The 17581-nt window shown below is 42.5% G+C and overlaps 2 protein-coding genes across 2 annotated transcripts in view; both read left to right on the top strand.

Moving 5' to 3' along the window:
* Positions 1–7978, top strand: part of coro1ca (coronin, actin binding protein, 1Ca) — a 53020-nt gene extending 45042 nt beyond the window's left edge. The window contains exons 6-11 of the mRNA XM_038971125.1: positions 476–595; positions 799–903; positions 1086–1231; positions 1684–1741; positions 1907–2149; positions 4909–7978. Of these exons, the coding sequence (XP_038827053.1) occupies positions 476–595; positions 799–903; positions 1086–1231; positions 1684–1741; positions 1907–2149; positions 4909–5028 (792 nt within the window). The 3' untranslated portion in view covers positions 5029–7978. The remainder of the gene's footprint in view (positions 1–475; positions 596–798; positions 904–1085; positions 1232–1683; positions 1742–1906; positions 2150–4908) is intronic.
* A 703-nt stretch (positions 7979–8681) lies between these two features.
* Positions 8682–15917, top strand: tmem119a (transmembrane protein 119a). The gene is made up of 3 exons (XM_039002502.1): positions 8682–9303; positions 10519–10568; positions 13967–15917. The coding sequence occupies exon 3, from the start codon at positions 13982–13984 to the stop codon at positions 14834–14836; it is 855 nt and encodes a 284-aa protein (XP_038858430.1). The 5' UTR covers positions 8682–9303; positions 10519–10568; positions 13967–13981; the 3' UTR covers positions 14837–15917.
* Positions 15918–17581: the final 1664 nt, after the last annotated feature.

The raw sequence follows: 17581 nt of genomic DNA, 5'->3' as shown, positions 1-17581 counted from the left end.
AACTTGTTACCATTTCCTAGTTTAGTAAACCCAGGCCTAGGCAACAGCAGTGACTAGGGTCTGGTAGATATGACGGACTCTTTTGGTAACTTTGAGAGAGCGAGAACAATTCTGGGGTGAGTCCTGCCAGAATGTCGTGATACGAAACTAAAGTTAGCAGGCAAAACCTTTTGCGGTGGTTTTAGTGAAGGTAGTTGATTCGAACAAGACACTTTCAAAATGCACTCATTAAAAAATAACCTCCGTAATCTCCATCTTGCTAGCTACTATTTTGTGTTGGGATGTGGGTTCCTCTATGCCAAACTGACGTTTTATTACAGTACGTGCTGACGTGTATGCTGGAACATTGGAAACATTGTGGGAGGCGACCCATCTGCCTAGGGAGACTACTCTTTTCCTAATTTGAAAGGGATCTCTTTGAGGAGATGATTTAGGATGTATCCTCAGTATGTTGACTGTTGACCCTCTGTCACAGGAGAAGGAGAAGGCACACGAGGGGGCGCGGCCCATGAGGGCCATCTTCCTGTCGGACGGGAACGTGTTCACCACAGGCTTCAGCCGTATGAGTGAGAGACAGCTAGCCCTGTGGAACCCGGTGGGTCACCTCGTCCTCCTCACCATCACTACTCCTGGGCTTCGTCCCAAATGACACTGTATTCCCTTTATAGTGGACTACTTTTGACCAGGGCCCATAGGGGCACTATATAGGGAATAGGGTGGCATTTGGGACGCAGCCCCTGATTTTAAAGATTTTATTGCACTGCTCAGTAACTGACTATGTCGATGTTTCATTTACAGCAAGCTATGGATGAGGCGATCTCAGTGCATGAGATGGACACCAGCAATGGAGTCCTCTTGCCCTTCTATGACCCAGATACCAATGTGGTTTACCTGTGTGGTAAGGTGAGTGGAGTTTCTCCGGCAAATATTACATACACATCCATTTGATCTGCTGTGCATGTAACTTACAACAAGCCTCTGATCCATGAAGTTAGGCATGATGAAGTGTTAGCCGTAAAGGCACTACTAAAACGTTGTACTGTTCCCAACACAGAAGGCTGTTATCTTGTTTCTGTGGTTTGTAGGGTGACAGCAGCATTCGCTACTTTGAGATCACGGACGAAGCCCCATTTGTCCACTACCTCAGCACCTTCACCACCAAGGAGCCCCAGAGGGGAATGGGATATATGCCCAAGAGAGGCCTGGATGTCAACAAGTGTGAGATCGCCAGGTACGGCTCGCTGGATAAAGAAACAGATCAGCCATTTTAGGGCTGCTCATCTGGTTATTATGCTTTGACGGGCACACCCCTGATTCATTTCAGCAATGTCTAGTTGATTAGTTGAACCAGGTGTTTTGGTGCTTGGCTGGGTCTATGATGAGGGTCTAAGAGGAAGACCTGACTTGTGATGTGAAGCTATTGGCCAGCTATGTCCACCAGGAGGCAGTACAGAACCAGATGTTGAAGGGGAGCTCTCATCTGTTTACCTCAGGCCCTGCCAATCAGAATCATGTACCATGCCTTTATACAGCTCCATGTTTACTGAGGCTGCCCTGAGAGTATTGCCAGTGTCATGGAAGTAGAAGTGCATTGGGCTGGGCTGCAGTGTGTGAAAGGATATTAGACCGGTCTGTTATATGATGTTGTGGATAATATGCTTCTTTGTACTTCTATGTTGACAGGTTTTATAAACTGCACGAAAGGAAGTGTGAACCGATCATTATGACTGTGCCAAGAAAGGTGAGCTTCTTCATTCTGATCTAGAGACACTCAATATACGAATGATTTCAACAATCAATGCCACATTTAACTCAAACTCTGTTTTGAGGCCAGGCTCTATTATATGCATTTGGTCCAGTGTTCTCTAACAGCCGTCTCTATACCCCTCTTTCTCTCTCCCTGCAGTCTGACCTGTTCCAGGATGACCTGTACCCAGACACGGCAGGACCAGACTGTGCCATTGAGGCGGAGGATTGGTTCGAGGGGAGGAACGGCGAGCCCATCCTCATTTCCTTGAAGAACGGTTACGTCCCTGGCAAGAACCGCGACCTCAAGGTGGTCAAGAAGAACATCCTGGACAACAAGCTGAGCAAGAATGCGGAGAACACGGGCACAGTCAACAAGTCTGCCTCATCCACTCCATCCATAGTGAGTACTGCTGTCTCTCTTGGGAGGACTATGCCTGGGTTGTATGCTAGAGACTGTTACAATCTCTTGTGTGCATACAATTCAGTGAACAAAGTACTACTCACCAGATGCCAGGATATTCTTCTGTATGTGCAATGTGATTTGAGTGAAAGTTGACACCAGACTGGATCAGTATACCAACACTACAGTATGTATCTACATCTGTATGATTACAGTGCTTTCTCAGGACTAGTCTGATGATCACCATGCCTACCCCGTCCTTCACCACTGAAACGCAGTCATTAATGGCCTTTAGTTTAGCCCTGGCCTTGGCACATTGCAGCTAAGGCCATGGAACATGGAAGGCTCTATTTTAACAAACCTAATGCCAGTGGTGGAAAAAATACCCAATTGTCATACTTGAGTAAAAGTAAAAAATACCTTAATAGGAAATGACTCAAGTGAAAGTAAATGAGAACTTGTTCTCAACTAGCCTACCTGGTTAAATAAAGGTGAAATAATAAAAATAAAAGTGAAAGTCACCCAGTAAAAACTACTTGGTTAGAAATATACTTAAGTATCAAGGGTAAATGGAATTGCAAAAATGTACTTCAATATCAAAGTATAAATCATTTAAAATTCCTTATTAAGCAAACCAGATGGCACAATTGTTTTTTAAAATTTGTGGATAGCCAGGAGCACACTCCAACCCTCAGATCAGTCTGAATCAAAGCATTTGTGTTCAGTGAGTCCGCCTCTAGTAGAGATGACCAGGGATGTTCTCTTGGTAAGTGTGTGAATTGGACCTTTTCTGTCCTGCTAAGCATTCAAAATGTAATGAGTACTTTTGTGTGTCAGGGAAAATGTATGGAGTAAAAAGTACCTAATTTTTAAGAATGTAGTGAAGTAGAAGTAATGTACAGATACTCCAAAAAACGACTTAAGTAAAAATATTTTAAAGTACTTTACACCACTGCCTAATGCAATGGTCAATCTAAGCGCTGGGCGGTAGCACTATAGGTCCGGGGGTGTTTCACAAGCACAATTACCGGCTGTGGCGCGAAAGGGCTGGGTTTTGATGAATAAACAAGTTAAAGGTGTGTCGAGGCTTGGTCCCTCACTGGCAAATCAGGACGTGCTCCATGGCTAAATAGTGTGGTTGCTTCAAGTTGTGTATTTATGTTTTTTTATGTATTGCCTTGGAATCAACTCAAATTACAATGTTAGTCCATTTATAGTTTGTTAAACAGCTTACAGAAACAAAATAACAATGTAGACCTATCCCATCTTTGCTAAATATGTTAAATTGAACCTGTTTGCAGTCCACATTGAAGCTACGCAATTACTTAGAACAATGTGGAAATAAATGCATAGAATAATGTAAATTGCATTATGGCTGAGCATGGATGTGCCAAATGTTGTCAATAAGCAAGATATTAAATTCACTAAAAAGAGAACATTTGAATCAAATTCTAAACAAAATTAACAAACTTGTTTTTAAATAGGCTATGTCTAAATACACTAACAGGCACCATCATTGCTTCCCATGGTCATATAATATTAAAACAACGCAGACTATGGAGGGTTTTACACACATCCAAACTTTTCAGTCGCTGGACAAAGAGAAAGGGAGAATGTCCACTCACCGTTATACTGCTCCCAAATATGATGTTTTATGAACATGATCAGAACCATCTTGGAGGTCAGATCGCATTCACACATCTCCAGAAGTTGCATCACAAGCGCGCCACAGATGTTGTCACCATAATTCCAGGAAGGTGAATCTTGACTTTTTCAGTCTTGACTTTTTCGCGATTGCATTGGGCAGACAAAGAAAAAGCCTTCATTGAGAAGGGAGGCTATACTTGGTTTATAATCAAATAAAACAAAATGGTGGGGAAAACATGTTTTTTTTAATGTTTCTACATACGAAGTAAACAGGCACCAAAAGCACATTAAGCTACTCTTGTTCCATGTTCATATGGGCAGTGTGCGTCACGCCTGGATAGGATGCGTTTCCACTGTCACATTTCATGACATAACCAACTGCGTTACTGCTAAAACCAGCTTTTGGTTGGTCATAAATATCCTTATCAGCGCTGCCTGAAATTAGCACTTTGGATAATTTCTACCCCATCCATCTGAGTGTAAGCGAGCTGATAGAAGACTGGTAAATTGCTGAACATGGCTTTAGGGCTGGAAAATGCCAGTGTGACAGTTTTTACATGACAAAATTGCAAACTAACATGCGTTTGACACTAGCCCTGCCTTAATGCAGGATGAAAATAAACTCTATGGGCACTATGTTGGCAGGGTGTGATTTAGAAGGGGGCGGCTGCCTGGCTTCATAAGGTGGTTACTAGAAATTGTCCCCCCCTGCCCAGAGGCAGAGTGCTCTGGGCACTTTGCCTCTGGGCGTCCTGCCCTACCTCGTCCACAACACAGACGCCCGTGTGGGACCCAGCCCTGGCCTCAGCTTCTATCTGCAGCTCTGGCCTGTAATCATAGCAGACTGGGCAGGCACGCCATGTTAACCCCCAGGGTGCCACAGGGTACTAGAGCCCTGCCTGCAGCATAGCCTGCCTGCAGAGCAGACAGCAGGGATAGACTCTGATGTGAGGATTTAATAAGGATCTGGGGAAATTCAGTGGATATAAACAGTGTATGTTTGTTTTTAGATGACAATGTACCAAACCTAACCGGCGGGGGGTTAGGGGGACTGGCACAAACCTCTCCAGAAAAGGTATCTTATGCCTTGCTCCTGTCTCTGTATTCCTCAGAAAAACGAAGGCAAGCTGGAAGAGATCTTGAAAGAAATCAAATCTCTCAAGGACCTGGTCAGCAGTCAGGAGAAGCGAATCATCCAACTCGAGGAGCAGATGTCCAAGATCGCCATTTAAGGACCCTCCCCTCGCCCCGACACAATTCAGGACGATCCGTTGGCGGGGAGGTGGGCGGGACATGTCACTGGCAATCTAGATGACAGTGTTCTGCCTGAAACCTGCCTAGTAACGATCCCAAGCAACATTCCGAGATGTAACTTTTTTCTTAGCCAGCCCCTAACCCTCAGATAAAACAGATGGAATATGGCAAACCTTTCCTTTCCTTTTAATAAGTGGCAGTTTAGTTTTGTTTGTATGAAAATTCTTACAAATTCCTTTTTAAGATTGTGACCTTGAAAATTCCAATGTGAACAGTTCCTATTTGGGTAAACCAAAATGTTTTTATATGTAGGTATCAGTATTTTGTCTCCCCCATACCCCAACTTGTTATCTTGCCAAATTTTAAAGGAGTTTTGTTTACACACCTCCTTGACGGTATATATTTTTTCTTTTGTTTTCTGGGAAGATTCAAAATCCGAACTCTAAGGGACAATGCAATAAGCTGGTAATGCAAGGAGAGGGATTTCAACAATCAATCAAATACTGTAAAAGACATCAATGAGAAACTGACTGACAGACCACCAAACACTCAGAGAAATTGATCCTGATGTATCATAGAGCTGTTAGATATCAAAGACAACAGAAGTGGTGACATGATTCATGCTGTAAGTGTTGTGACGGTTCCCTTTTTTTCTTCTTTTTTTCTTCCTGAAACTCAACCCTTACCCTCCCCTCTTAGTGGACTACATCGTAACGGGACCACTGTCTGTACACTTGCTAACATCTCCTGACCAGAGTTAATGCATGCAATAGATATTCTACTCAAGAGAGAAATGCTCCACTGTTCATTCTCTATCTTTTGATCTCTAGCTTGTCTTACTAAGCAAGCAGCAAACAAAGTCCTTTCATATCATTTGATACCTTCTATAACGTATGTATGCATCTATCACAGTAAACGACTTGAACACCGTTTTCATCATCTCCATCTATTTTGTGTCACAGGAACAGAAAGGGTATTAGTGAACTAGATACAAATGACAGGTTAGATGTCACCTGTACTTCTCGTAGCCTTAGATTTCACCTTAAACTGGTTTCTTGTTTGGAGTTTACAATGCACATGCCCCAATCCAAAAATCCCTTTCAATCATTTAGGTGACCACTGCCATCAACATTGTTAGTTCCAGTCTTATGAAACAGAAATTTGTCATAGTTTGCCACTGTTTGTTTGTCAGTATGTCCCCCCTCCCTGTGACACAGATGGTATGTATGTACTGTAAGCTCTGCACTGTAAGTCACAGTGCTACTGACTCATGACATGCAGTCACCTGGGGTGCTTCTTTTGTACGGGTTCGTGTGCCAATGACCTGTGTGCTGCCCAGAGAAGGACCAATGGAATTGTGGGTTATGTCGCTGGTTAACATTTCCACAGGCTTTTAGTAGTATATCAGACTTGTTCTGCCTCTGAGGTGTTTGTGTGTCGTTTGTGCAGTCATAAACCCCAATGTTGAACCATGCCCTTGTGTTCAGGGTCCGTGTGCTAGGATGCTCACTATTCACCATCTCATTGGCCCATATCAGTACAGCCGACCAGAGTGAGTGATGGGTGTGTCTGAAACTAAAACAATTTGATCCTGCGTTGAACCTCTGTTTGTTAACAATGGACGACAAGATGTAACGTGGAGAGGCAAGGCTTTCAGGATGTGTGAATATGTGCCTCGTATTACTTTGTCCTTGTTGGAGCTTTTTGTTTTCCCAGATAGGGAATGTGAGAGGGATTTTATATATGAAATGGATTCACCGTAGGGTGTGACCAAGGTTCTGGCCGATGATAACAGAATTAGATGGTGTGGTGATGATGCTAGTAATTTAAATACTGTATGTTTTAGCCTTGCTTCCTTCTCCGGCTCTCCCATTGCAGATATCCCACTATGTACTTCCTTAGCAGAATTTTAAATAGCTACCCTTAAATACTCTGTCACATCACTAGAGAATCAGAGGAACAAGGAGTCGTTTGGATCATCTGAATATTTGATGGTGTTGCCAACTACGATAATACAGTAGGTTCTGTTGCTATTTTTGTTGTTTATTTTCCAGACGGGGTGGGTTAAGGTTCAATGTTAGCCTTTAAAGTTTGTTACCACTGAATAGATCAGAAAGTGCCGCAGAGGTGTGCACAGGAAGTGCTTATGGAAGACAGGGTTTGAGAATGGTGTGAGTTATTTAGCAGGATAGGGAGTGAATGGGCTGCCTGAGTGGCTAGAAAGGCATAGAAAGCACTGAGAAATGTACATTTTCATCAATCCATCTTGGAATCCAAGTATCTAAGATTATAACCATGGATGCAATTGGACACAGAATATGCACCGTCTGGTGTTGTGGAATATTTTATTGGGGTTGAGAATGACTCCAAGGTGTTCTACTGTGCTGTAGAGATATGGATTGGCCAGGGCCAGGGGAGGTTGTCTTGGGCCTTGTGTCCTGTATGTACATCAGTGCTTCTACTGAGCCTCCTTGGACCACTCGAGGCAGTGAGAGCTGTGATGTTTGGAATATTAGTGAATAGCGATTCAAAGGGACTCTGTAGGTTGGCGAAATATGTAGAGATGTATGTGATGTTTTGAAATAAAGGCCTAGAATATGATTGAAAGCTTTGTAAATAACATGACCATGTAATTGTATTTTTCTTTGTACTTTTTCTTAATTGTTTTGTTTTTGAGCTGGTGTTTGGTTATGGTGGGTTTTAAATGTTTCCTCTTGTCTGCGTTCCCTGTCCTTGCCATAATGCATCATGACAGAACAGAATCTCCATTCTGTCACAGGTATTATAGATACAAAAAGACCTAAATGAATTACAGAAGAAAAACAAACAAGAATTCAGCCTCTTGTGGAGGTCTGTTCAACATTTTTGTTAATTTTTCCTGCTTCAAGTATCAACAACTCATTATCAGAAAAATTAATAAAGAAATGAAAAGAAGTTTGTCATCTGGTGTCGAGTTCATGAGTGAGGCAGAGGACTGCAAAAAACAAACATGACTTGGCCATCTTCAAACAAGCAATATCTGAGATGTGCCAAGGTATTTAGTGTTCTCTCAGACTTGTTATTCTTTATCAGGAGATTCTTGCTTTCGTTGTGTCTGAAACCTATGTATGAAACCATACCCCACATTCCTCATTTGTCAGTGTAAAAAAAAAAATATATATATATAGTTACTACAGTCTCCACTTATTGATTTCTTTGGTTTTGTCTGAAATGCTGAGGGAACATTGCAACATCACTGATTGGGTAGATTGACATATGGTTGTATCAGATGATTATTTCAGTCACTGATATTCTTTGTGAAGGAAATGGATCTCTTTAAAGAGGCTCAAGTGGTGTAATGTTGATGAGCAACACATGAGCTTAAATATGAAGCAAATGCATATTGCAAGTATTGGGTAATTGTGCTTGGCAGTGTTCTGTAATGTATCACAATATATTACAGAATAACAAGTTAATCATTTTCTCATAACATGGTTTGAATTGGGCACATCTATGCCTCTTAAAGTTTGGTGCTTGTGATGAACGTCTGTGTGCAAGGAAACAATTGTACAACTCAGTCTCAATATTTGCTGTTGTCGTTTCACTTTACAGATTTCCACTATATTTCCCCCAAGGCCCGGGAGATGTCCAGCTCTTGTTTTACTGCTGCTTCTCAAGCAAGGCTGTCTCAAAATATCTACCTAGCCACAGGGAGGTAGCAACCCATAGACCCCAAACCTGTCCGAGCTACCACATCAAACAACGCCCCTTGTAGCCCTCACCAAAGACCTGCTAGAAAACACAACTGTCTCCGTTGCCCAGCAAACAATGAGAACTGAAACCTTTGAGACGGGCCATGAGACTGAGATCGCCCACACCACTGTGAGCGGTAAACGAACCCCCATCTCAACAGCCCTGCATCCAACCCCCTACCCTACCACTGCCATCAACTCCTCCACAGAATGGATGTCCAAATCCTCCAGGACGTCCAGTGACTGGTAGGTCTCAGTGCCTGATCACCATCGCTGTGCTGGCTGCTGTAATGACGTTCATTGTTAGCACCGTCATCCTGACCAAGCTGAGGGGCAGCAGGTACAGACACGGGCCAGCAGCTACAGGGGCAGAGCACAGAGATGGTGTGCAATGGTCCCCACCAGTACTACTGATTGAGGCCAGGGGAGATCCAGACGTCCCAAAAGCAACGTAACCCTGATGTCCAGCAGAGGATGGGGACAACCTCACTCTCAACAGCTCCATCCCAGACCTTGACGGAGGTTTGTAACACTAGTCAAACTCACAATATATAACACTAGAGCTTTGAGTCTGTCAACTACATAGCAAATGTTTTGTTCTCATACAGAAAAAGCATTAACTTTCAGCATTACTCTGAGAAATACAAATCTATCACTATGGCCAAACATGTGTACACCTGACCTTTCCTGTACTTACTGAACAAAACCTTCAAAAAATACATCAATAGAGGGAGAAAAAAAACTTCTGTCAAACTGAGTTGTTCAACCTATGATTTCAAATCTTATTATGGCAAGGCTGAGCCACGAGGTGCTCCAAACAGCCGTAGGCAGAACAAAAGCCCTGCAGCGCCAGCAGGGATGTGAGTTCTGAGGCACGTGTTTATAGCAGACCATAAAGTTTATACGTTAGATTTGTGTGTGTGATATGATGAAAGACGGGCCCTCTGCCTGTGAGCTGGTCCTGTAGGCCGTGTGGAGACGGGCTGTAATCTGGAACACGTAATTAGAGGACTCCGTGGGAGGCAGAGAAACCTAGGGACTCGCCCTGTGGAGAACTAAAATACCCACTAACCTTCAAAATGTACAAAGAATGTGTTATTTTCCATTTTAGAGAATACTGATTCAACTATGAGTAAAGGTAAGGGGGAAGTGTTTTATTTTCATCTTTTGATAATAAAGTCCTGCACATATTGTGCTGCTGCTCCAGTGCTTTCGTCCTGCACTAACATCGACAACACTTCAGCCTCATTTTGTATTTGACCTCATTGCTCAACTTACAGGATTGCCACATGAACCAGTGAATCAGGGATTGTGAATAATTAGACGTATCTATTTGTAGTGGACAAAGATGTCCCAGTCCCCCTCATCAATATCTCCCATCATATGTAATGTTTAGGAGCAGACAAGGAAAATATATTCAGTATGGCAGCCCCTAACTGTCCCCCCTTTCTAGACTGACCAAAGCATCCACCAAAGTGTGTGAGCATCCACCAATGTCCCTCTGCAAGGAGAGGAGGATTTGGGGGAGGTAGCAGGAGAAGATGGAAATGTAGAGGGATGGACATCTTTCTGCAATCAGCAGGCTTTTGTTTTTTAGAACTGGAGAAATAACTTTCAGTATACTTCAAGTTATAGGAGAAGGGTGGAAACTTGGATGCTCTCTCTCTTTTTCCCTCAATTTCCTTCTCTGCTCTCTCTCTCTCTCTTGCGCTCCCTCTCCCCTTCTCTGCTGTTTAGAATCCCAGTACCATTCAGTCCAGAGGAGACACCAGCCAGACATACAATCTGTAAGTACTGACCTTTTACATTTTTGTTCAGTTTAATTCATGGTTAGAACATGTATAACAAGAATCAAGTTGTTTTGATTGCTGTAGACTGTACAGTGATGACAAACCTGTCAATTTAAGGTTTAGAGACTGACAAGGAGGAGATGTTTTCTTTTTGCATTTACATGCCTTTTCGTTTGTCATCTAACAGTTGTGGACTTCCTTTTTAAGTGAAGACATCAGAAAATGTTTTAAGAAAAGTGTAGCGTGAACATGATAAACATAAAGTTCCTCATATATATATATATATATATCAAAGTTAGAGAAGTCAAGACCTGGAGCGAATAGAACCTTTAACGAGATGTTATGGTGCATGTCACAAAGAGCTGGTCTTAATAATTACAGGGGAAAAAGTCACAATCACACAAGTGATTGGTAACCCTAGCTGTCTCCCGGCACAGACCTGCACCTTAGTGACTATTAGCACGAAGAGACGACCTGCACCCTAGAGATTATATATACATCCACACATCCAACCCTTACATACAAGCACACACAGTCAACTCTGCTGTTCTATTGTATGCTATTTATCCAACTGCGCGACCAAGATACTACCCACTTTATAGTTGTAAATACAGTCATAATTGACAGCACATTCAGTGTATATTATCCTATTGTATCTATACTGTATATCATACCGTGTACATACAAGGCTATTACTACGACACTACCTCTTCTATTACTTGTTATTTTGTATTTGACTCGTATTATTGATATTGATCATTGAACTGCAATGTTGATGGAACAGGCACACAAGCATTTAATTCGCCGCACCTTTTATACATGCTGTAAACTTTGTACATGACCAATACAGTTGTTTTATTTGTTGTTCCTGTAGCTTGTAGGTGAAGATGGAGAGAGGAATTCAGGATGGTTCTCTTTAGATGGTCTTTCAGTGGAGGGCCTACAGTGATTATAGAAATTATGACTATTCCTGAAGATGTAATTATGGCTGGTTAATACCATGGTCCAGTCAGAGTGCATATGGCTCTGTAGCCACCCTGACTACACATGCATGGGTGGGGAGATCAAGATAACCATCCATTTTAGTATGACTGTGGTTTACTGTACATGCATATTGATGACCACACAATCACATATGGGCACAGCATTTATAGGAAGGAGTAAGGAAGCAGAGGTTGATTGTAACAAGCGGCTGATTAGAAGCCAGTCATCGTCATGAGTGAGTAGTAATTACACTACATGTATTTCCAGACACAGTGAAGGTGCTGAGTTACAGATTTGAGTTCAGCTCCGTTCTATGCCTTTTTAAACACTTCAATAGTTGATTTTCAAGTCTCTAAATATTCTTATTATCATTTCACCAGAGCTAAAGAGAGAGAGGGGGAGAGAGGCAGAAAGACATTACATTTAGAGAGAGCTTGGACTGCGAGGTAATGTTGAGACTGAATTTGAACTGCATTAGATGCTCTAGACACTTTGATTCTTTGTCTGTAGAGCATACTGTAAGTCCACACGTTCCTAAGGCAGGCTGAATGCAGGCTTCCATATGAGCAGAAATAACCCATCAGATCCTTGCCTGTAACCTGTCGTTAGCCTGCTGCAGCCCAGTGTAAATATAGAGGCCACAGTCACAAGTCTCCCACGCCTCCCTGGTCCCTGTGGCATATATAGCTTCCTCCCCTCTTTGGTGTGGTGGATGGGTGGCCTCTCTTCTCTATGCAAATTAAAACCTCAACCAAACTGACGGACTCCACCCCAAATAAGTAATGACTACAGACAGTTAAAATAGATGTAATACAAGATGTAAAATGGGAGAAATATTGTGGATGTTCTGTAGTGATTAAACTTAGATTCTGCTCTTGCTGCTGGTGATTCTTTGATCCACCTCTACGCAGACGACACCATTCTGTATACTTCTGGTCCTTCTTTGGACACTGTGTTAACAAACCTCCAGACGAGTTTCAATGCCATACAACGCTTCAATGGCCTCCAACTGCTCTTAAATGCAAGTAAAACTAAATGCATGCTCTTCAACCGATCGCTGCCCGCACCCGCCCGCCCGTCTAGCATCACTACTCTGGACGGTTCTGACTTAGAATATGTGGACAACTACAAATACCTAGGTGTCTGGTTAGACTGTAAACTCTCCTTCCAGACTCACATTAAGCATCTAGAATCAGCTTCCTATTTCGCAAACAAAGCCTCCCTCACTTATGCTACTAAACATACCCTCGTAAAACTGACCATCCTACCGATCCTCGACTTCGGCTATGTCATTTACAAAATAGCCTCCAACACTCTACTCAGCAAATTGGATGTAGTCTATCACAGTGCCATCCGTTTTGTCACCAAAGCCTCATATACTACCCACCACTGCGACCTGTATGCTCTCGTTGGCTGGCCCTCGCTTCATATTCATCGCCAAACACACTGGCTCCCGGTCAGCTATAAGTCTTTGCTAGGTAAAGCTCCGCCTTATCTCAGCTCACTGGTCACCATAGCAGCACCCCCCCGTAGCACGCTCTCCAGCAGGTACATTTCACTGGTCACCCCCAAAGCCAACTCCTGCTTTGGCTGCCTTTCCTTCCAGTTCTCTGCTGCCAATGTCTGGAACGAACTGCAAAAATCACTGAATCTGGAGACTCATATCTCTCTCACTAACTTTAAGCATCAGCTGTCAGAGCAGCTTACAGATCATTGCACCTGTACACAGCCCATCTGTAAATAGCCCACCCAACTACCTTATCCCCATATTGTTATTTCTTTTTTTGCTCCTTTGCACCCCAGTATCTCTACTTGCACATCATCTTCTGCACATCTCACTCCAGTGTTAATGCTAAATTGTAATTATTTCGCCACTATAACCTATTTATTACCTTACCTCCCTAATCTTACTACATTTGCACACACTGTATATAGATTTTTTCTATTGTGTTATTGACTGTACGTTTGTTTATTCCATGTGTAACTCTGTGTTTGTGTCACACTGCTTTGCTTTATGTTGGCCAGGTCGCAGTTGTAAATGAGAACTTTTTCTCAGCTGGCTGACCTGGTTAAATAAAGGTGAAATAAAATAAAGAAATAAAAAATATTAATCTGGTCATTGGGAAAATCCACAACACCAGAGCTAATTCTACTTTGTTCCGAGTTATGACACAAAATCCCTCATCACACTGTATCAGACCATTAGATGAATGTTTCTTCATACTAATACTAGAAACCCAACTGCCCCTGCATTCTTAGTAGAGAGGAAAGGAGGCTTGTTGTAGGCCTACAGTAGCTGCTGTAATACAGATGCAGAAAATGAAAGCCTATCTTCCTGAAATCAAAACATTTCTAAACCATCTGCAATTTTGAGAAAGGTTCTATTGAAAGTCTCCCTCTTGTCTTTACAGGATTCTGAAGGAAAGATGAGGCACCACTTGATTCTTCACCTGTCATGTGTGAGTCTGGTTATGCTCTGGGGCCATGGCTGTGCCAGGCATGTGCCAATGGTCTACAGCATTTCCATGGATGGCAGTGGTGACGGAGGGGAGCCGGATCTTATATTCCCCGTTGATAGCCCCCACCACCCTGTCTCCCCCACCGTCGATGTCTCCCCCACCGTCGATGTCTCCCCCACCGTCGATGTCTCCCCCACTGCCGATGTCGCCCCCACCGTCGATGTCGGCCCCGTTGATGTCTCCCCTGTCTCCCCCACCACTACCCTAGCCCCCACCCTGGTCAGCACCATCACCAACACCATCACCACCACCATGATCCGCCTCAAGGACTTTATGGTCACCCGGGTGGTGGACTTCCTCCAGGATAATATGCTGATCATCATTGTGGTCACCTCCCTCCTCATTGTCATGATCTTCATCATCTGCTGTGCCGCTACCATGAGCCAAAAGCGCAAGTTGGAGGCCTACAAACTCCCTGCCAACTCACCCAGCAAGTACATGGACCACACGGCGGAAGGAGTCAAATCCTCCAGTGAGGTCCAGACTAGGGTGTGCGGCGGGCCTGACTCAGCCAGGAGGGTCCAGATCCAGGGAACCCCCAAGAATCTGCGCACCCCTTCTGCTGCGCTGGTGGGGGAAAAGGTGGGCAAGGAGCCCAAACCGAAGGAGGTCCAGAAAGTGAAGGATGTAGAGGAGAAGGAGACGCGGAGAGTGGAGCCTAAGCACAAAGGGCAGAAGGCTGAGGAGGTGCAGCAATGCTCCAGCCCCAGCACCAGCCAGCCTATGGTCTGCACCTGCCACCTGAGGAAGGCCAACCACTAAGTATAGGTTGGGGCTCCAACCATGTAAACTAGCAAAAAAAGGAGAGAGAAACCTTTTCTTGTGCGGAGGGAACTCCCTGGGTATGTCCGCTGCAGTGTGCCAAACTTGTATGTGGAATCTGACCTTGTGGATACCTTTTAGCATACAGATACTGTACAATTAGGTCTAAAGAGCATACTATCAGGCCTTAAAAACATAATGAATTTCAGCCCTGACTCCTTTTTGATATATCTGATAATTTATTCCTCCTATACTTTCCTTGTTGTAGAAAAGTCATTGTGAAATATGAGATTTGTTCATCAATTGATAGCTTTCAAAGCGACATATCAAAACATATACCAAGACAGTGTTTATAGGATGTTTGCATGTTATTACTGTTGGGAAATTGTACTGCTCAGTTAAGCTTAACTAAAGAGATGTAGATCACACAGAAAAAAGAAAGTTATCTTCTGTGAACGATAGAAAGCCAAGCTTATTTCTGTTTGCTAACTCTATGGTGATAACCTGGCCAGTTGATTTCAACACAGTAAATGATTGATGTGAGAAAATGTATTTTCTTTTAGCAATGGACTTCTTTTTCTCTTTTACTTCATTAGAAATGTTACAATTATATACACGTCACACTGGGTGCTTTGTGGATTAATATTGAAGAGAATTTGCTAATGCTATATGGATAGACGGTAGAGCTGCTTTTGTTTTTGTATTACATTATCTATTTTTCCGAACATCAAAACAACTGTGATTTGCAGGTGCGAGTATGTGGTTACAAAGGTCAGTGGAAGTTTTTATTAAAAATTGACTTACATTACTCAAGTAAATTAAAATCCCCAAATTCTCCTGAATCCCTTTAAGGATTGTTTTACAGTGACCCTCAGCTCTGCTGTACATTATGGTCATTTTGTTTGGTAATGGATCTTATTTTATTTTTGTCCAGTTTCAATAGAGATTTTGTTGATATTTGTTTTTCTGGAAATTGTGTAAAAGACTTGCATTGAGTGTGAGATTTCACCATGTTCATTAAGTGTTTCTAAAACATACACTGAACAAAAATATAAACGCAACCTCTAAAGCGTTGGTCCCATGTTTCATGAGCTGAAATAAAAAAATCCTTGAAATTTTCCATATGCACAAAAAGCTTATTTCTCTCATATTTTGTACACACATTTTTCACATCCCTGTTAGTGAGCATTTCTCTTTTGCCAAGCTAATCCATCTACCTGACAGGTGTGGCATATCAAGAAGCTTTACACAGGTGCACCTTGTGCTGGGGACAATAAATGGCCACTTTAAAATGTGCAGTTTTGTCACAACACAATGCCACAGATGTCTCAAGTTTTGAGGGAGCGTGAAATTGGCATTCTGACTGCAGGAATGTCCACCAGAGCTGTTGCCAGATAATTTAATGTTCATTTCTCTACCATAAGCTGCCTCCAATGTCGTTTTAGAGAATTTGGTAATACGTTCAACTGGCCTCACAACCGCAGACTACGTGTAACCATGGCAGCCCAGGACCTCCACATCCGGCTTCTTCACCTGGAAATCGTCTGAGGGGAGGTGGAGGGGGTACTGAGGAGTATTTCTGTCTGTAATAAAACCCTTTTGTGGGGAAAAACTAATTCTGATTGGCTGGACCTGGCTGCCAAGTGGGTGGGCCTATGCCCTCCAAGGCCCACCCATGGCTGTACCCCTGCCCAGTCATGTGAAATCCATAGATTAAGGCCTAATTTATTTATTTAAATTGATTATCTTATATGAACTAAAGTAGAACATTTTTAATTGTTGCATGTTGCGTATATATTTTTGTTCAGTATAAATTGCCATATGGAGTTTGGCCATCTCTGAATGGTAGTGTTGGCATGTTTGGTCACAGGGTGTGTAAAAACAGCCTTTGAAGAAAGGGATGAGGCATACTGCATGTACATTAAATACAACTTTGGAGCTCCTCATTTTCATTTATTTCTACCCAAGAATATGTTTGAAGAAAAGCTTTCTGGTTTATGTCTGTTCTCAAATTTAAAAAAGCAAAAGGACAATTATAGTGACATGCACATCACTGCATGTACTTTGTCTGCATTGACAGATGTGCCTACAGTTGTATGTTTGTTCATATTATATATACTCTAAATATGTTGGTGACAAACTTTGAAATACTCTGTCCACTCACACATTACATGGGAAATGTGTCCGTAGTGTCACCTGCATATCCACATTGGTGATTTGCCAGTTCAAGGAGGCTGGCACCACCATGTAATGTCATGCCCAAACACAAAGCCAGTGAAAGGGACCAGAGCCTTGATGTCTTGCCCCCTAGCTTCCTTACAAGATTCAAACAATATTTCAACAGCTGTCAATCCAGCTACATTATGTACTTTGCATTGAAATGGAACATGAGTGTATTTGAATACAAGACACTGATTTGTACACACAAGCTCAGATCAAGTCAGATCACTTCTACTGTATATGATTTTGTACCAGGGATTCTTAAAGATAGGCAAATGCTGCCCTCCTGTGAATGTTTTAAGTATTGTAAGCACCGGCTTTTTACATTGCCAGACAGAACACAGTTAAAACGTAGAGATGAAGTATCGATTTCCATCTTTATTTGAAAAGAACATAGTTAAAACAGAGAAAGAATCGATTACCATCTTAAACGTTTGATTTAATGATCATAAAATATCTTACCACAGAAAGGGGGTGAATGATTGACAAATACCAATTTGTTTTCAAAGTGAAAAATGGAAGTTT

This window comes from Salvelinus namaycush, chromosome 1 (assembly GCF_016432855.1).
Source record: "Salvelinus namaycush isolate Seneca chromosome 1, SaNama_1.0, whole genome shotgun sequence".
In the NCBI taxonomy this organism is placed as follows: Eukaryota; Metazoa; Chordata; class Actinopteri; order Salmoniformes; family Salmonidae; genus Salvelinus; species Salvelinus namaycush.
This window is presented reverse-complemented; position numbering and strand designations above follow the sequence as displayed.

Bases quoted from the DNA above. Each gene is read 5' to 3' on its own strand.
- tmem119a (XM_039002502.1), top strand. From the start codon at position 13,982: ATGAGGCACCACTTGATTCTTCACCTGTCATGTGTGAGTCTGGTTATG.